At 35.5% G+C, this 20560-nt stretch overlaps 1 protein-coding gene across 3 annotated transcripts in view; it reads left to right on the forward strand.

Annotated features, from left to right (window-relative positions):
• Lrp1b (LDL receptor related protein 1B) overlaps positions 1–20560 on the forward strand; it is a 2026300-nt gene that overhangs the window by 648686 nt on the left and 1357054 nt on the right. For all 3 annotated transcript variants that reach the window (XM_021181392.3, XM_029472167.2, XM_029472172.2), the window contains exon 3: positions 17381–17518. In XM_021181392.3, the coding sequence (XP_021037051.1) occupies positions 17381–17518 (138 nt within the window). The remainder of the gene's footprint in view (positions 1–17380; positions 17519–20560) is intronic.

A 20560-nucleotide genomic window follows, 5' to 3' on the forward strand; every position in this document is an offset into this window, starting at 1 on the left:
TGCAATAATATTTGGTACATTATTAATAAGATTGAAGTCACATTTAAGCTTAAAAAGACATTTCTTGTTTTCAGGCTGGAGTAGACACACAAATCCATGATAGTAGCCATTGCAGAAAATGGAGTGTATGTAGTGATGCATCTGCAGGGACTGAAGGAAGGGCAGTAGAAGGAAACAGATTGAGAGGTGAGATCTCCTAGAAAAATCATGGGCAATTTTATGGAGGCTGTTTCTGTGTTCTGGAAGTATTTACAACAGGACATGAAATGGATCCCACTTAACAGCATGAGCCAGACAAAGGATGTCTGTTGCTGAGATGAACAACACAGGGACTGGTTATCTGTGGTGTGGAGAAATCATGCTTGCAATAACTGACAGGGTGTTGACTGTTATACAGTCACTGTATTGGCAACTTGGAAGGAGCAGTTTTGCTGGATTGAGAGAGGGTGTTTAGAAATGGTTTTGAGTCTTTTTGAAGGATCGGATCTCTGTTAAAACTTTATTCCCCTAGCAGTTTCACTGATGCTATAATAGACAGTGAAGAATATAAAGGGATACCATTGTGAAAAGTTATTTCACCAGGTAGGAAACTTGTAAGGGGCTTTATATTTCAAAATGACAGTGTCCTAAAATGCACATAAAAAAAAGTATCTTGAGGAAAACAGGTCTAGAGTTGTAGTCTATAGAGCAGCATTGCACAGAACCTTAACTAAAAGGAAGCAAAGGAACCACAGAGAGCCTTTTAATATCTGGGGTTTGTAGTCCTCAGTGGAGTTTTTCTACACATAATAAGCCATAAAAATTAATATCAATCACAATGTTAATTTCAGACTAACAAAACATCAATATTACTTAAAAGAAACTGCAAGATTCGATAATTTCTTTTTAACAACCCAAGCCTTTTGATTATGACCTTGTTTGGTTAGCCAAAATGATGCTAATAGCTTTTGGCAAGCTATAGCAACTTAACCTTGGGCACTGATGTCAGTAGATGACTTATGCCAAGAAATTTAACTCTTCGATTTCTATTTCATAACTATACCTTTGAGAAATAATAGTGCTGTAGTACTTGATCTTCGGAGAGTCGTGAACTTACTCTATTTGAAGATAAATGCAAGCAGCAGAGGGGGTGTGGTGTTTCTGAGAATACAGACATGGCTTTGAAATGTTCTTGCTGCCTGTTTTGTGGAGAGCAGTTGTGGTTTCCCAGTAAAGCACCACAGACAGCACCTGGGGTTTGACACAAATGCAGATGCTCAGCACCAGCCAGCACCTACTGAATCACAATCTGCACTCTGAGAGGATCACTAGGCTGCACATCAGATAAATAAATGTGACACTTCTGACTCAGTCACTTCACTAAATATAACATTTTCTAATCCTATTGGCTTCCTCCATAACAAAACCTGATACTGTATATGCTAATGAAATATAAAATAAATAAAATGTATTATATCAAACTTGGACACGGACTAAAAAAATAAAATGGAGCTATTTGTGAGTTCATATGAGAAGAAATGTTTTAGATTCTACAGCAGGGTAGAGAGGCAAGAACTAATCAAATGTCTCATGTGGAATGGGAGGATGTTGGTCAGAGTTAATCCATGAGACTAATAAAATCTAATGTTTCCAAGACAATTTTACATATACATGAGGCATCTATAAAGAAGTGCAATGTTTTTTTTTTCAGTATTCAGTTCTGTGCAATTTTACTGTAATTGAGCTCATTTGTCATCTTCATAGGATTTAGGAGAACACAGGGAGAGCCTCTGTAGAAGTGAACTTGGGTATTTTTTATATTCTTTATATTTCTGGCAGCAGAATATTATTTTCTCTTCATCAATAATGTGTGCTTATGAATTTTCTCATACTCAGGTTTTCAAGGGTTCATCTTTCATGAGATTTTAACAATGTTAACAATATTGAATTGGCAAATGAACTAGTTAAAATTTATTTGCATCATATGTACAAAATGTAAATGATTTTTTATTTTATTGGTTATTTTATTTATTTACATTTCAAATGTTATCCTTCTTTCCAGTTAAACACCTCTCCCTGGTTCCCCCTCCTTCTATAAGTTTTCTCCCCCTACCTTCCCACACCCTCCTACCTCAGCCCCCTAGCCCCTACACTGGGTCAGCAAGCCTTCACAGGACCAAGGGGAGGCCAGATAAGGTAATCCTCTGCTACATATGCAGCTGGAGCCATTGGTCCCTCCATGTGGACTCTTTGGTGGGTAGTCTAGTCCCTTGGGAATTACGAGGGTCTGGCTGGTTGATATTGTTGTTCTGTAGGGCTGCTAATCTCTTCAGCTCCTTCAGTCCTTCCCCGAAATCCTCCATTGTGGTCCCCACACTTAGTCCAATTGTTGGCTATGTGCGTCCTCATCTATATTTATCAGGCTCTGGCACAGCCTCTCAGGAGACATCTATACCAGGCTCCTCTCATAAAGTGCCTCTTGACATCAGCAACAGTATCTGTGTGGTTTCTATATGGAATGGATCCCTAAGTGGAGCAGTATCTGGATGGCCTGCCCTTTACTCTTTGCTCCACTCTTTGTGCCTACCTTTCCATTTGACAGGAGCAATTCTGGATTAATATTTTTGATATGGATGGGTGGCCCCATTCCTCAACCAGGGGCTGTGCCTAACATCTGGATATGGTCTCTACAGGTTATTGTTTTTCTTTGTTGGGTATGTCCCCTAATGTCATCCCTATTGGGTCCTGGGGATCTCTTTGACTCAGCAGTTAAAGGCTAGGCTTACAACCAAAAATATAAAAGAATTTAAAAAATTTTTATTAATTTTACATATATACTCAAATGGCTACAGGCTTGATATTGTTTGTAATTTAGGACCATTTTATACTGGCCTGTTCTGTTAAACAATGCCCGCAAAATTCTTTTGATGTTTGCCTTTTCTTGTCTCTTCCCACTAACATCCTGGTACTTTTTGTCTATGCTTTACCTTAGTTATAAAAGCTCCATAGAGAACAGTTAGCACAGACGTGAATGCATGGTTTATTTTGAAACTATAGTTGAGAAAATGGCCAGGTAATGGGAGACTCATAAGTTTGGTGCAGCTGAGCCATGGGACCGAACAGATACTTAGTGGGCCTGCTCTTGGCCCAGAGGCTTCCTGGTATTTTGAATAATTTGTGAATTCAAGTTGCTTGCATTCATACCTTTTCCATATTTCTTAATCTGCACCAAGAAAAGCCCCTTTGTTGTTTCCATTTTATTTTTAATTCTTGACAGAAGGATGTTCCTGAAGATGACAAATCACTAGAATTATCCTTAAATATAAAGAATTCCTCAGAGCAATCTAAACAACACATACGTTGAGTTCATTAATTAGTAAGGTCTTTGGATTCTGATTAGTGAGCTGATGTTACTGACACCATTATCATATTAAGATCCCATGTTTGTGTTTCAATCTGAAGCCTTTGTGTTATCCTTGAACAACACACAGCCTTTTATATCCTATACTATAAAGGGTTGGTCATTTGGTAAAATCTGAAAGACAGTGACTATTGCTAAATAATATTTATCAAGAAAGAGAGACCTGTTTTACTGTTCCTCTCCATCACTGCATGTTCTATATTTAGCTATTAACTTTTCATATAAATTGGAGAAATTCAAATGTGTTGAACCAAGAAAGCCAGAATGTTGGCCTACATTGCTGGGCAATTATAAACCCACGTGATAAGCCCACATGAGTATTCCTCTGGGATCTCCCAAACATCAATCTAAATGTGTGCTTACTGTAAAGTATTCTACTAAACTCAGCCTAGTTGAGACTAGTCTTTGATGACTCACTAATGAATTAAATGATATCTCCCCTCTCAGGATTTGAGATTGCTTCAAAAAAATACTCGTTTGCCCTGTGTCAGGGAATTTATAGAGGTCATGTTAGTGACAGGTGCCAAGGCCTGCAATGCAAAGAGGCAGATTTTGTCTTGGTTTTGGAGCTGTGATGATGGCCTTCTTTCTGCTGGATTTTGGCCTGCTTAACTAACTAGTTATAAATGAGACTGGAGCAAGCGGTGGGATGTGCATGGCTTCTCCACAGACAGGAGGCAGTTTGTACGTAGCTAATCAGTGTGGACATATGCACATGGTAATGACTCATCGATTTGCTGGAAAAAAAGATTGTTGTGCAAGGAGAAGCCAGCTGACCATTTAAGGAGTTAAGCTGTCCTTTTATACCACTGGTATGGATTTGAATTCAGTGCATTGTAGGACAATTTACATTCAAGGTTCTGTGAGATAGGCAAAAACATAGGAGATAGGTCCATAATTAGGGTTTTTTTTCAACAATGACCAATACCTGAGGCCACAGTCAATATTTAAAAAACAAACATAAGACAATAACCAGGAGCTATTGGGCTATCATACTAAAGCAACCTAAGAGATCAAGAGAGCACAACACTTGTTTTCCAAGTAAAATATGGTGCTACAGGAGTTATTTTTTATTACAAGCAGAAAACACTTAGTGCATTACAGTACTTATAAAATAATTCCATGCACCTTCATATATAAGCAGGCAGTGAAAGAGGCTGCCCTGGTACCATTCGTGTTACATACCTATCAGCCTGCCTACTGTGCCTCCCATTTATCATCATTTGCTCTCATTTCCCCATCCTGTGCTACAATTGTCTAGAAAACCTGGAATAAGCAAACAAAATGCAAGATGCAATTCTCATCCATACCTGGCTGGATTCTCCTATTTCCTCTAGTTGTTGAGAGGAGCAAAAATCTATACAGAGAATGTCATATGCTAACAGTGGTCAGGCAGTATCTGTGTATAAAGACTTTGACTCAGAAATATAAAAGTTATAACTTTGAGGCAATGATGAGGATATGTACCTGCCTGTTTTTCCTCTTCCTCAAGAGTTTCTGTACTGAACTTAATTTAGAAGAGACAAAGTTAAGTCAAGCAGACTAACACACATAATGTCTTTTTTGAGATCATTGCACAATATAATACCGTGAAAAGGATACCAGGTTTTCAATAAGTAAGGTATCTAAATTCAAATAACATTGTTACTTTGTGACCTTGAATAAAGTATTTAACCTTTCAAATCTTCAATTTTATCATCTATATAATAGCAATTATAATAGCTAGCTCATGGTGTTCCTGCAAGAATTTAATTAGATAATGGACATTATGTGCTTACCACAGAGACAGGGACAGAGGAAGCACTCAATACACCGCAATTATCCCATAACTGTGACGTTTATAGAATACAATCATGAACAAACTGTTTTTTTTTAAAGTGCATCATGAAGTCATTTTCAGAGATAACACCACTTTGAATTCCATTAAAATTAAATTTTGAAGAACGTTGTTCATTTAAACCATTTCACCTTTTCTCTAACAGATATACAATTTACAACTTCAGCAGAACTAACATATGTAAGAGTGCTTGTGCTGACCTACAGCTCTTAACAGTGCATCTTCCTCACAACTGTAAGCTATCTTATTTAAACATCTCATTACTTTTTTTTGAGAATATAATAAGGTTACATGCTCGTCTTCCTTTTCCTCCCTCCATATAACTCTCCTTGCCCTCATCAAATTCATGAACTCTTTTCTTCAATCATTGTTATTACATGCATATATGTCATATTGGTATAATATCTATCTATCTATCTATCTATCTATCTATCTATCTATCTATCTATCTATCTATCTATCTATCATCTATCTATCTATCTATGCACATACACACACATATACATATATGTATATATAAATATACATATGTATATATAAATTAGCATTTAAGAACCAATTGCTGTGCTCTTCCTGAGGAAGAATATTTGTTCAGATCTCAGAATTCTTTGGCTGTCTTTCACTAATAATAATATTTTCTTAAATGTATAGAAGGGCGTGGTGGCAATTTTTAAGATAGTTTTCTATGGTGCATGCCAAGGGTCAGGAGGGATTACTTGGTAGAAAATGGGGTTAGGTTTTCTATTCATCTGCTCTTTTGTAATTCATCAGGTGAGTCAGAGCTTACATTGAATCCATAGCCAAGAAGCAGTGAAAAACTGGTGGTCGTGGTGTTGGCTTTTGAAACCTCATATCCCTAGATCTACCTCCCATGACACACGCGCCAAAACCAGATGTTCTGATTTATTATGTTATGGGATCCACTTTCATTTTAACCACCATGATCCTCTCGGAGCAAACTCTGTGATCCTCCTCTTTCACAGTGTTCCCTGAGCTTTAGAAATGGAACAGTTTGGTAGTTGTATCCATTAAGACTGCTCTCAACATCTCTGCATTTTGATTGGTTATGAGTTTCTGTAGTGAATTCTCTTTTTCTAAAAGATGCTTCGTTGAATCCATGCAACCTACACCTATATTTGGGTCTAAGGACAGACAGTTTGTCTGAGTTTAATGATCATGCTGCCTTAATGAAATGGTGGTTTTCGAGTTCCTCCTAAGATTCATACTTCACTGTCCTTGCTTAGTTGGCTAGGTTGCCAGCACAAGGCATAATGTATCTCTTGTTGAGCAGTCTTAAGTTCAATTGGAGAGCTCTTGGTTATTACTAAGGTCTGCACAGCACTGCTGTGCCTCTAGGGTTGTGTCCCACAGGTCAATGATATAGAACATATCCATCATAGCTGGGTAAGAGCTGTTGGCTGTCTTTCTCCTTTGGCAGCTTGCATGGTACTTTCTGGTACCATGAAAGCTAGTCCGTGTGGAGGAGACAATAGAGTCAGTCCCATCTCAAAGGCCTCTTTGTCCTGTTTCTGAAGTGCATGATGTCATCAGCAGTAGGGACTTACCTTTCACCTCTCAGGGACAGCGAAGGGCAATAGCAATAGGCTATGTTTCAGGAGTCTCTAAAGCAGTCCTGACAGCTTGGAAAGGTACTTCTCATATCTGATACATAAATATTATTTTAGTTTTGGTATGAGGGTCTTTGGTTATTATATGTGCATTGGTATCATCTATCCCAGATGAAAAATTTCATTAAAAAAGTATGTGTTAGCTAATGCACAGGATGATACATATCATAGGTTTCTTTTGACCTTTTCAGACATCTATATTCTTATTATAGAATCCCTCTCCTCTCTTCTCCACAGATAATTTTCTGATACATTGTTTCAACACTGGAAAGACATACTGTCTGACAGACTTCCTTACTAAGATATTTGTAGACTAATTAGGCCTCCATAATTATTGCTTCTATGTTTTGATACAAGGTAAATTAATAGAGAGTAAACAAAACATAAGGCATGTGTTTCTCTCCTCTCTGGTTTTATCTTATTCATTCAATACTGGTAAAGGACAGATAGATTTTCCCCCAGTGGAATAGTGAATAAGCAACATCAAATAAAGAACTGTGTTAAGTGTTCCATGAGAATCAGCAAAGATCTTGGTACTTGTGCTGTTCATGTACCATAGAGAATGTTGATTAAGTTTCTGTGTATTCAGAAAGATGGTGTTCTTCTGAATGCTACGTTCACCCAGAGCTGGAAACTATATCTGTCTTCAGGCTTGTACAATTGATTTCATTTTGTGTAAATTCTGTGGAAGAGCTATTCCATCAAAAAAAAATGCTTATTGGTCCTCAAAGAGCTTTCTTCACATTTTTATTCCACATGAAAAGAAGTCAGTAAGAACACGTGTTTTCAAATTTTGGATTCAAAGATCTAGTCATCAAGTGTTGGCTTGTTTGTTTTCTTAGGAAGATTTTTTTCTTGAATTAGTCACTGAATGCTAATCAGCCATTCATTTTTAGGTCTTAATTGGGAATCTGGATCTAAACTTTACTTATTGTAGCTTGAAAATAAAGACTGAGAAAAACAATTCTCTACCTTCATAAATTGATAAGAAATGTTCCTTTTGATAGTACCATAGCAGTGTCCTAAATTGGACAGCATTGAGCTAAAATCAATACTTCTTACATACATGGACTCAGCTATTTGTCTTAGTAGCAGTCAGTGGACTGTTGTTCTCCCACACCCCTTGTTAGCAGTGAACAAGATGCCTTTCCTCAGACAGTTCTATATGATAAACATTCGTGGGATTATCTTTTGTATCAAGACCCAGTCTTTAAGCTTCATATCAGAGAGTTCTTTCTGTTTATAAAGTGTCAGGCTTTCCATGTGTCCCTGAACTTCTCATTCATAACCAGCAGCTATTGGGCTATTATAGTAAAGCAACCCAAGAGAATAAGAGAGCAAAACACTTGTTTCCCAGGTAAAATATGGAGCTTCTGTTCTGTGTGTATTACGGATAGTCTCGACCTGAATAGTTAATCCCAAAACCAGAGCTATATTATCTGAAAATGATGTGTTCTTTTTTATAGTAGGATCCCAAATTTTCTATATTTATTTGATTACATGAAATTATGCTCTTATGTTTGATCACAAATTTACTTTCTAACTTTCTATGCAATAGAACTGAGGATTTTCTAGACAATTAACTACATGCTCAGTCTCCCATAATTTGCTTCTGCATGTGCTAATGAAGTCATCAAGGTTATATTTTAATAAGGGGGGACAAAAAATGTATACTATTTCAAATAAAATTAATGTTTGATTTATGAATATTAACTTCTAAAGAAATATATGTTGAGTCATACTGTTCAGCAAAGTAATCTACGACTGAATTACACCTTAGGATTTGTAGAGACCCAGCTACCTGACTATATTTGTTTAGTCTTTATACCTATACAGATTGTCCTCTATTCCTCTCCAGAAAATATTCAGCATTCCAAGATTATGTAAATAATGTCTGTAGTGGAAGAAATGAGGATTTGAAACAATTAAATAAGCATTGAACTTGTAATGCCCTATTAGCTCTGAGTTTAATGAAGAGAGTGATGCAGCAACAATCCCATATAAAACAATATTTCATCTACTTTTTAACATATTTGTTTATATATTTGGAGGTCAAAGGGCAGAAAGGCAGTTGGTCTAATCAATTTTTATTCTGAAGGTCATAATTCATGTTAAATATTGACCATGACTGTATCCTAATATTTCTTTGTCAACTGGGGGTATGTTGATTTTTTGTTTCAGTGCAGGAAAATATTATAACTTCATATTCATGTACTATTCCAATGCCAAAAGTCAATACAATGTTTGAAAAATCACCTGATATATTCTAAATTGGCACAAAACACATATATCTATGCACCAGCCTGAAACTATTTTTATGATTTATTATTAGTATTTTTATTATGTGTGTATGTGTGAAGGCCACATATATATTTGTACTCACAGAGGCCAAAAGAGGGCAGTCACTTGAAGCTGGGAATACAAAAGTATTGTGAGATGCCTGATTCACGTGTTAATAGCAGAACAGCTTCTCTCTAGAAGAGCAGCAGTTATTCCTAACCACTGAACCCTTTTGCATGCCCAGAGACACTATTTTACAACAGTAATGTCACTAAATGTGATTTAGAGTTTCTGAATAAAAAACTGTACTGTCATCTATTTACTTATGGATTCACCATAGTCTGCTGTGTGGTCTGTGGTCATGGCAACATTGCTTTAACGTGGCTTTTGTTTTCTTGAGTGCAGAGACATGTTTTTTATTCATTAAACTTCTACAGCTCTGTATGCTTCAACAGAGTCTCTCTATCACTGAGACTTCTTCACATTAGGAGTAAAGAGAAAATATTTGAAATCTTGAACATGTTATCAAAGTGCAAACTTTCCTTTTCCAGGACTCTAAGAAAACAGGAAGAGGTCAGAGATGGCTTAAAGGGAGGCACTAGACAAATCAGTCATTTTTCAAACTCCTCGGGCTCTTGACTCTTACAACATTCATTTGAAATAATGTAAACATAAAGAATTTATTAGAGAAAACTGTTGTTGTTGTTTTTTTTTTTTCCCAGAAATTATTCGGTCTCCAGGAATTACTGCTAGATTGAGTGCACACGAGGATGTAGAAGGGTTTATTTCTATTTCTCCTTTCTAGAGTGTAGTCACATAGATTGTTCTAACAAATGATAAAACAAGACTGTTTTATTTAAGTGTTAATGTTCATAAATCTAATTTTAATTACACGTGAAATACTATAAACATCTTTTGTTTCCCCTTGAATTAAAATACCAGTGTGTTTGCTGGGGTAGCATATGCAGAACTAAATTATGGGAAGCTGGGGATGTAGCTAGTGTGTGAACTAGCCTCAGTTCCATCTTAAGTTAAAAAATATTATACAGTAAATATATTATATAGTTAATTTGTTATTACAGATAAGAGTATAATCTAATGTAAGCAAACAAGTATTAAAAATGTATGTTCATATAATAAAGGTAGTACACTGTCCAGTGTACTCTTTTATATCAGTAGGTGTACATAAACTAATGCTAAGTGTAAAATCAGTAAATATGTGTAAAAGCTGTGTGTACAACCTATCAACATGTGAACATAAATCAATGTGCTGCTTAATAATTTTAGATGTGCATGTGTACAAGTGAACATAATACAGTTTCTGTTTAATATCATTGAGTATACAATAAACACATTTATACTGTATGCCATTTATCTGAAACAATGTTGAAAATAATATCATGCACTTCCCATGTGATGATTTTAAAGATCTAGACAGCCATAGTTATTTGGTTCTGCTGTTTGGATAATTATAATAGTACACTGATGTAATATTTCATCTTGCACTGATATCATATTTTCAACACTAAAATTTAAGAAGATGCTCTTCATCAATATATTCAAAAAACTATATTTTGATGGAAAGAATTCTTTATAATAAAAGTAAAAATATAGATAGACAGCATTAATAATAATTCAAACACCAGTTTTTTCGAAATCATAATATTTAATTAAGTTATGTTTTACAATGACTATACATTAAGTTAATTTTCAGACACTTCTCATAGATTGTCAGAAGTGTTGGAATCTTGAATTAATAAAGAGGAAAATTTCCCAACATTAAATATTCCCCAACTCAGTACTGTGAGACACTCTAGAAATAGAAATGTCCTATATTTCTGCAGTATTAAAATTTATTTAATACTGATTTTCACATTATTCTAAAAACCATAACTAAAAGCACAATTCTACTTGCATCTTTTGGAGCTCACTAATATAGAATTTTTTTTTTTTTTAGTTTGTTTTTCGAGACAGAGTTTCTCTGTGTAGCTCTGACTGTCCTGCAACTTCAACTTGCTCTGTAGACCAGGCTGGCCTGGAATTCAGAAATCCACCTGCCTCTGCCTCCCAAGTGCTGGGATTAAAGGCATGTGCCACCACTGCCTGGCATATAGATGTTCTTTGTTTGTTTGTGTTTGCTTTGGTTTTTCGAGACAGGGTTTCTCTGTATAGCCTTGGCTGTCCTGGAACTTACTTTGCAGACCAGGCTGGCCTCGAATTCAGAAATCCACCTGCCTCTGCCTCCCAAGTGCTAGGATTAAAGTCGTGCACCACCACGCCTGGCTTCATATAGATGTTGTTATTCTCTCTTTTTTTCTTTCTGCCTAGTGAATCCCTCTAGGTTTTTTAAAATTAGATATTTTATTTACATTTCAAATGTTATCCCCTTTCCTAGTTTCCCCTCTGAAAACTCTCTATCTCTTACCCCTTCCCCCTGCTCACCAACCCACCCACTACTGCTTCCTGGTCCTGGTAGTTCACTATACTAGGGTATATGACCTTCATAACACCAAGGGTCTCTCCTCCTACTGATGACCAACTAGGCCATCTTCTGCTACATATGCAGCTAGAGCCATGAGTCCCACCATGTGTTTACTTTGGTTGATGGTTTAGTCCCAGGGAGCTCTGGAGATAGTTGTCAGTTCATATTGTTGTTCCTCCTATGGGGCTGCAAAACTCTTCAGCTCCCTGGGTACTTTCTCTAGCTCCTTCACTGGGGACAGAGCTAATAAAAAAATTTCAACTGAGGAATACTGAATGGTTGAGAAGCACCTAAAAAATGTTCAACATCCTTAGTCATCAGGGAAATTCAAATCAAAACAACCCTGAGATTCTACTTCACACCAGTCAGAATGGCTAAGATCAAAAACTCAGGTGACAACAGATGCTGGCAAGAATGTGGAGGAAGAGGAACACTCCTCCATTGCTGGTGGGATTGCAAGTGGTATAACCACTGTGGAAATCAGTTTGGTGGCTCCTCAGAAACCTGGACATAGTACTACTAGAGGATCCAGCAATACCACTCCTGGATATATACCCAGAAGATGTTCCAACATGTGATAAGGATATATGCTCCACTATGTTCATAGCAGCCTTATTTATAATAGCCAGAAGCTGGAAAGAATCCATATGTTGCTCTTATTATTTCTATTTCCAAGTGTTGCAAGAATCTTAGTGAAGTAAGCACTGCACTCAGTTTAGGTGACTACTGAGTAACTATAAAAGCAAACCCAAGGATTGGTCTTCAAAACTAGTGCTCTTTCTACTCTGTTAGTCTCTCAAAAATAACAGACTCCATGAGCAAGGCTGGAATTTACACTGATGGATTGTGTTGGAGAAAGAAAGAATAAAGGTTTGCATTCTAGATGATGGTATCACATAATGAAAACTCCATAATTGAGAGTAAATATGGTATGTCATGGGAGGGAAATGGCCACTGAATGAAGCATCCTATAAATCTCAATATTAGTTGCAAGCAGTGCTCATTAAATTTCAATTAGATAATGAAAACAAGCCAAGACATTTTTGTTTTAATTTGGCCCGAAATTAAGAATCATTATAAATTAAAGTGGTCATAGGGTAAAAGTTCTCTTAGTGCAAATTTATCAATTAATTGTGTTAATGGGAGAAAAATTTTAAGTTCTTGTATGTCAGAAATGTTAATTAGCAGTGTTTTATACTCTGTGTTCTTTCAGCAACTGAATATCAAGTGCACATTGTGTATCTGGCTGGGTTAGGAGATTGTAGTATATAGATAAAAAGGAAACAATTGGTAATACCAGATTTCTCACACTCTAATATCAAAACAAAATGCTTGAAAATTGTAGTCATGAACAAATCCAGAGTGATGGACTATAGAGTTTGTCGAGTGTGGAGAGTTATGGGAAAACTTTCAGGAAACCTAAATATTATGCCCTACTGAAGATCTTGCTTTCAAGACTGATGATGGTTAGGTGTATATCTGCATGTGTGAAATGATGTGTACTCTATGTAAGTATGCCAGAAAATCAATGAAGCCACAAAGATCCAAAATAATGTGATTGAGTCTGAGAGGCAGGCGATAACAAAGTAGGATATTCATTTAGACAGAAAAGCAGGGAAGTTTCTGAAGGAATCTGGGGTTCCACACTTTCACAATGTACAAAACTCCAATTTAATATTTAGTTTTATATTTAGTAATTGAAGATAGTCCATAAATAACGCAGAGTATGTCATGTTTGATAGAATTTAAGTTCCCATAAGGATGAGTAGTTTTATTTGTGCACTAGACCTTCTAGGATGTTTTACTGTTATAGGATCAAACTTGACTATGCTGAGGAAGACTAAATCAGGAGGATGATGAGAGTGGAACAGAGTCTGTGAAGAGGCATGCAGCGTGCACAATCTCAACTCTGAAAATATGTCTAGCCGTATTATTTTTATGTAGGAAACAGTGTTGCTATTTGAAAAATATTCACTCGGTAAGATTTATTATTGTATACAGGTTAAAAGAAATTAATTGGATTTCAGAAAGAAGGCATAAGATTGCTGGAAATGTATAAATAGGAAAGACAGCAGGAGAGATCCTTGGTAGACAGAGCAGAATGTAGTCTGAGACAGCAGGGTGCAGGGTTAGCTTAGTGTTGGGTTCCTGTGTTGCTTCTGTTGTGACATTTGTCTAACACAAAGCAAACTCAGCATCTTTAGTTAGGCAAAACATTAGATGAGACATGTCTTCTCTTGCTCTTTTTTACGAAACAGAGAAAAAAATATTTTCTCCATATTCAAAACATAATCTAACTTTTATAAGAATTCAGAAGAATCACATCAACCTAGGAGGTTTGCTTGAAAATCAAAGCTTAGCTTTTAAAATGTTTATTTCAACTAATTGATGAAAGTGTGTAATTTCAAGAACAAACACTGTTTTGGATAATGGCTACAATATAAATATTTCTAATGAGGAATAGATTTCTGATTGTTATAATTTTGAAGGTTATCATGTAACTTAATATATATGTATATATATACACACATATATATATGTAGATATATAGCTTTATACATATATGTATATAAGTATGTATATTTATATAGAGAGAGGGACTGTGTGTAGTGTGTACAAATGCATATAGGATTTTCTCTGTTTCAATGAAATAATTTTGACGCTGATCAAACTATTTAATATATTATTATACCTAGTTGTGTACTGAACTCTTAAACAGAAGGACCATTTCTATAAAGAACCTCTGAGTTTATACTGACTTTCTTAATACACTTTAGTATGAGAGTCTTAGGAAGATTGACTAAAACATCCCAAGCCAAACTCTAGCTACATTGTAATTTCCATGGTAACAGTTCAAAGGAAGACAAGAATGAAGACTCCCCCAGCTGGTGTACAAGTTAGGCAGCCTGAACAGCTTCTGAACAGCTTCTCCATTTATCTTGTGATTTAGTCCTACGAAGGGTCTCATCATTCTGTACACTGTTGGTCAATAATTGAGACATGTCTCTATTGTTTCAATTGGCAAAAAGATGAGTGAGCCTTACTTCTGTACCTAAATATTCCTTTCTCTTCTGCAGTCTTTAATTTCTTGGCCATCTTAAATAGGATGTCATAGTTCCATTGACCTACTCATGGCAATTACAATTTTTAATTACTAATTAATTTCTATTTTCCTACTATAGAATTTCTAAAATCTCCCCAATGTGTACATATACACATTTGGAATTTATGTAAACATGACTATACATTAATGGCCTAAACACCACTTTGACATTTATGCCTAATTTTAACTTTTAAAGTAAGTCACTTAATTTTCAATAGTTCTTTTATAACTGGTGACAATAGGTATTTAGAGCTTCATAATATTAATTTGAAGTGATGTCAATTTGTGTCATGTTTATCTTACAAACATTACTAAGGTATTTAGAATATCAGTGATTCAGTTACCTTTTACCTGTTCTGAACTTAAGTACATTTATACTTATGAATATGAATATATTTATGCACAGTTGAGATAAACAAGTAGTTTTAGAAATAATGATTTCTCAAGCTAAAGAAATATTATAGTAAAATATATTTCACATATTTGGTAATACTTTTGTTACAAATTAGTAAAGATATATGGAAGGTTTATGAGTATACCTCAGAATTGTTAACAGCAGCCTTTCAGAGAATATATAATGTATTTATTAGTTCTTTAGAGCTCTTCCCAGATCCACCACCTTCTCTACTTACCCTACAGTTTACTTTTTTAATAGATATTTTCTTTATTTACATTTAAAATATTATCTCCTTTGCTAGTTTTCCCTCTGAAAACTCCCTATTCCTTACCCACTCCCCCTTCTCACCAACCCACCCATTCCTGATTCCTAGCCTGGTAGTCCCCTATACAGGGACATATAACTTTCATAGGACCAAGGGCTTCTCCTCTCACTGATGACTGACTAATCAGGCCATCCTCTGCTACATATGCAACTAGAGCCATGAGTCCCACCATGTGTTTTCTTTGGTTGGTGGTTTAGTCCTAGGGAGCTTTGGAGATACTAGCTAGTTCATATTGTTGTTCCTCCTATGGGGCTACAAACCCCTTCAGCTTCTTGGGTCTTTACTCTAGTTCTTCCATTGGGGACTCTGTGCTCAGTCCAATGGTTGGCTGAGAGCCTCCACCTCAGTATTTGTGAGACACTGGTAGAGCCTCTCAGGAGACAGCTATATCAGGCTCCGGTCAGAAAGCACTTGTTGACATCCAAAATAGTGTCTGGGTTTATTGACTGTGTATGGGATGGATTCCCACGTGGGGCAGTCTCTAGATTGCCTTTCCTTCAGTCTCTGCTCCACACTTTGTCTCTGTAACTCCTCCCATGGGTATTTTTGTTTCCCTTTCTATGAAGGACCAAAGTATTCACACTTTGGTCTTCCTTCTTCTTGAGCTTCATATGGTCTGTAAATTGTATCTTGGGTATTCTGAGCTTCTGGTCTAATATCCACTTATCAGTGAGTGCATACCATGTGGGTTCTTTTGTGATTGGGTTATCTCACTCAGGATGATAATTTCTAGTTCCATCCATTCCCACAAGAAATTCATAAATTCATTGTTTTTAATAGGTGTGACAGCTTTCTTGATCAAGTCCATTTTATCCTGCTCCTATGCTAGTGGATTAGGTAGTCTTCCACTGGACAACCACACCTCTAAAGAAAATTTTCTCTGCTTCTTCATCTAGCAGCTGTTAATTGCCAATAACTTCATGGCTAGGTAAAGAACTTCATGCTTAACTGTTCACTCCTTTATGGTATCCAGTCTGGTTTGAGTTTGCATTCGTATTGTGCATGCTGTAGTTACCACTGAGTTTACGTGTGTAGCAGCTGCCCTGCAGTATTTCAAAAGCCTTGTTATGTTGTAGTCATTACTGCATTCAAATTTTACACCCTTTTTGCTTCCGCTAAAACAATGACTCTAAGCCCTGGAATATGAGAATGGGATATATATATATATATATATGGGATATATATATATATATATATATATATATATATATATGTCCTACTAAAGGTTGAGCAATCCACAGTTTCTTATTCTTTTTTTGTTGTTGTTTGTTTTTGCTGTTAGCAATATTGGCTTCTATTTCCTTATATATTATAATTTTCCTTTTGTTTTCTCATTCTATAAAAGTCCCTTCTTGCTCACTTTCCATAATTTCACATGACTCTTCATTATTACTGTGTCTCATCTTAAGTGATGAAAGTAAACATTTAAGCATTGGTTTCCTCCTTTAGTTAACAACAGAAAAGAACACTTTCAAGGGCAACTCTCTTGTTAAAGCATTCTTTATTAACTATGATAATACCACTAATTTGATGTTCAAATTAAATCTAAATGATATTTTGACAAAAAAAAAAAAACCTGTTCCATCATTAAGAAAATTGAGAGTGAAAAAGTTTGACATCCTTGACAAATTCATCTAGGAAGAAACGTGAGAAAGTACTAGTTCTTAGGCTTGCAATCCATAACGCTTTAATGGGTGAAAAGTGTATTTGTTTTAATACATTGTTTGAAGTTAAAATATAAAATGCCATGTGCTATACACCTTTCAAAATGAGAGTTCTAGTAACAGGGATCATCTTTATGTTTTTTGGTGATCAGAATTGTGCTCTGACTGAGTTTTCTGCAGTTTTATTTACTAATTAAAGCTATTAAATTTTACATGCAGAAAAACAAAGCTAATGCATGGACTTTTTCTTCCTCTCACTTAAAGGTCCCGAGGAGATGGAGATCAAGTGCCCCTTGAATCACATTGCTTGCCATGGCTCCAACGCATGTGTCCATTTGTCACAACTGTGCAACGGAGTGGTAGATTGCCCAAATGGCTTTGATGAAGGAGGGCATTGCCAGGGTGAGTCTGTCATGGAAGAGTGTAATTGAAGTATTCAACTTTGTATAATCATAAAATTCAATGAGAAGTCTAAATGCCTTTTCTTTCAACTGTAACTGTAGCTATCAAAAGAGCATAGGTTTTATTTCCAGTCTCTCAGTATGAACTTCAAAGATGTAATTATCACTTTTTATTGAAAACATATTAGCAAACATACATCCAGATTTTGAAGCTAGGGTTTTGAAACACTCTTTCACATGCAATTGTTATTTTGAGCAAAGGGGAGGGGAGGAGAAATTATCATCATATGCTGACTCTCTGCAGCTTATTTACTCAATCTTTGTCTTAAACAAAATATCAGCAGGAACAATCCTACAGCTTTATCTTTAAACTGATGTATTCATAGGAAGGTATCTATTTAGTACTATTTTTCTCCTACTATGCTATTAAATTTCTTGAAAATTTAATGTGCTTTTAAATACCAGACTATAATTTCTATGAATATATGAGACAAAACTGAAATATATAAAAAATAAAATATAAGTGAAAATGGAACATTCTATGAAAAAAAAATCCGAGAATGGGTTGCAGGAATTAAAACATGAGACTAAGAAAAATAAAAGCCTGTGAACACAAGGGGGGTCAAGCCAACATTGGGCAAAAGCAGAAATCTTCCACCCCTGTCCCTATTCCCAATTGTCCTCAGACCCGTTGAGATAGTACAGGCTAGTGCCAGGACACTTGCTCCAAATCTCAATTCTCTGTACTTAGGTCTTAGCACCAGTCCTCTGTTCTATGTATTTGGAACATGACTGTCCATCACTTCATATGAAGCAACACAGTAGGGCTGGGGACAGAGTTTGAGGAGCCACTTCTACTTCTCCTGATAATATTTAGTCCTTCAGGATCAATCAAAGGGAAATATTGTAGGAATGTAAAGGAGGCATACATACATGAAAGGGATTTTAAAATGTGAGTGAAACTTTTTAAGCAGGTTTAGTATAGTTATGTTGGAATGTTGGGACAGAGGCTGATTTCTGTGTAGAGAGTTTGCAAGATGCGCCCAGGAAAGGAACAACTTCCATAGTGGAATACTGAAGCCAGGACACAAGCAAGAATATATTCCTCACATTAGGATCAGTGAAATATATTTAATAGTGGAGGTTTTAAAAAAGTGTAGAGACAGAGGTGGATAGATGGACTAGTGGCTAAGACCACTTGCTAATTTTGAAGAGGATGTAAGTTCAATTTCTACCACAGATGTTATAGCTACATATAATGCAAGATCCATGCAATTTGATGGCATATGTATAGATCCACAAATATGTGTGTGTGTGTGTGTATATATATATATATATATATATATATATATATATATATATATATATACATTCACATAAAGAAAATACAATATAATAAAAGTGAAGCGACTTGCCTTTGACATGGGAAAAGGCACCAGCCAACAACTTCCCAGTTTCTGAGAGAAACTCAGTATCTACATTTCTGTGAACTGTTCACACTTAGAGACTACTTTTTATATGGATATACTAAGTCCTAATAAATAATACAGTTAAATTTTCATTTGTGGTTTATATCAAAAATAGTTGCCCCAATTGCCTGTCTGAATGCATAATATAGAATAGTAGAATCAAGACTAAAATATATGCCATTCCAGATTGAGTGACTAAATATGTTTTCATTGAGAAGATTAATTAAAAACTGTATGTAACTGTTTGCCTCCAAGATATGAACAGAAAAAAGAAAACATCTTTCAGAGAACATTTCTTAATGTATGTTCTGTGTCTTAGACAAAAGTGGCTAGTTGTCAGCAAAATTGTTTTGTAGGAATGGAAGTCTCCCTTCCCATATTCTGAGTGCTGTATTACTTATTAATACTTGATGAAAGCAAATTTTCTGAAAGATTACCAAGCATCACCCCCCCACCCCCCTGCATCAAGAATCTAGGTACCTTAGTCTTATAGCTAGAATATAAGAAAAGAAATGGTTAAGTCCACTTTGTAGTGCTTGCTGTGACGTCCATCCAAATTACTTCTATCATTAATTTTTTTTAAATTCTTGTTGCTTTCAGAGCATGTACTCTAATTTAAATAATTACACACAAAGCCCAAGCCATGACTCAGAAATGAATTTGGCTCTTTCTTCTAATAAATGGTGGGATATTTGTAGTTTTTATTAAAATTAATAATAAGTAAAGCTTAAAGATTTGAACATTATGTTCTTGGGAGTTCTTTTGTGTTCAGTGAATTGTTTTCTGAATGTTTCCTGGCGAAATCAATTCCTTTCTAGTCAAAATAATAAAGAAAATAATCTATTATTAATGATTTTCTGTAACACAGATATTTTAATCTTCATAATTTGGTTCCATTTGATGAAAAAATGGATTTTTATATGGGCATAGTAATATACAGGAATTTGCTTGTAAGATGTTTAACAATAACCACTGGCAAAATAACCACATTGTATTTTCAAAATTTCATCTCTTCCTATACAATATTTCAAAGTAGTAGCACCTTTTTCCTAATCAAGATGCAGAAGCAATAAAAGCATACAGTAAAGTGTGAGATATGAATTCAGGTATAGTGAGTGCTAGAAGGAGCTAGCAGAGATTAAACCACAGCATATATAAAAATCCAGTCTTAAATTTGACCTTCTAAAGATCATTGCTTATGTCCGCATTTTATGTACTCATTTGAAAGAAGGATTCTTGGTAATTCTAACCCTAGTTAGATTTTGTTAACTACCTAAAGAACCAAAGCATGGGAATGCAAGTGGGAAGGGCATTCTCCAGACACAATCTGCTCCTATCCTATGAAAATAACATCAAAGCTCAGTTAAGTCATTGAGAAATATGTTCCAATTTCTCTGTCAATAGAAAAACATAATTATTTAATCCATAGAGTTTAATTCCATTCAGTGGTCAAGGTCCTTGGAAACCTACAGAGATTAAATATGAGAAGAATTGAAATTCTTAAGAAATGAAACATTCGGACAAAAACAAACAAACAAGCAAACCCAAATACCTCCCTACCACACAGTGTATGC

This window comes from Mus caroli, unplaced genomic scaffold, assembly GCF_978045245.1.
Source record: "Mus caroli unplaced genomic scaffold, Mus_caroli_1 scaffold_2, whole genome shotgun sequence".
In the NCBI taxonomy this organism is placed as follows: domain Eukaryota; kingdom Metazoa; phylum Chordata; class Mammalia; order Rodentia; family Muridae; genus Mus; species Mus caroli.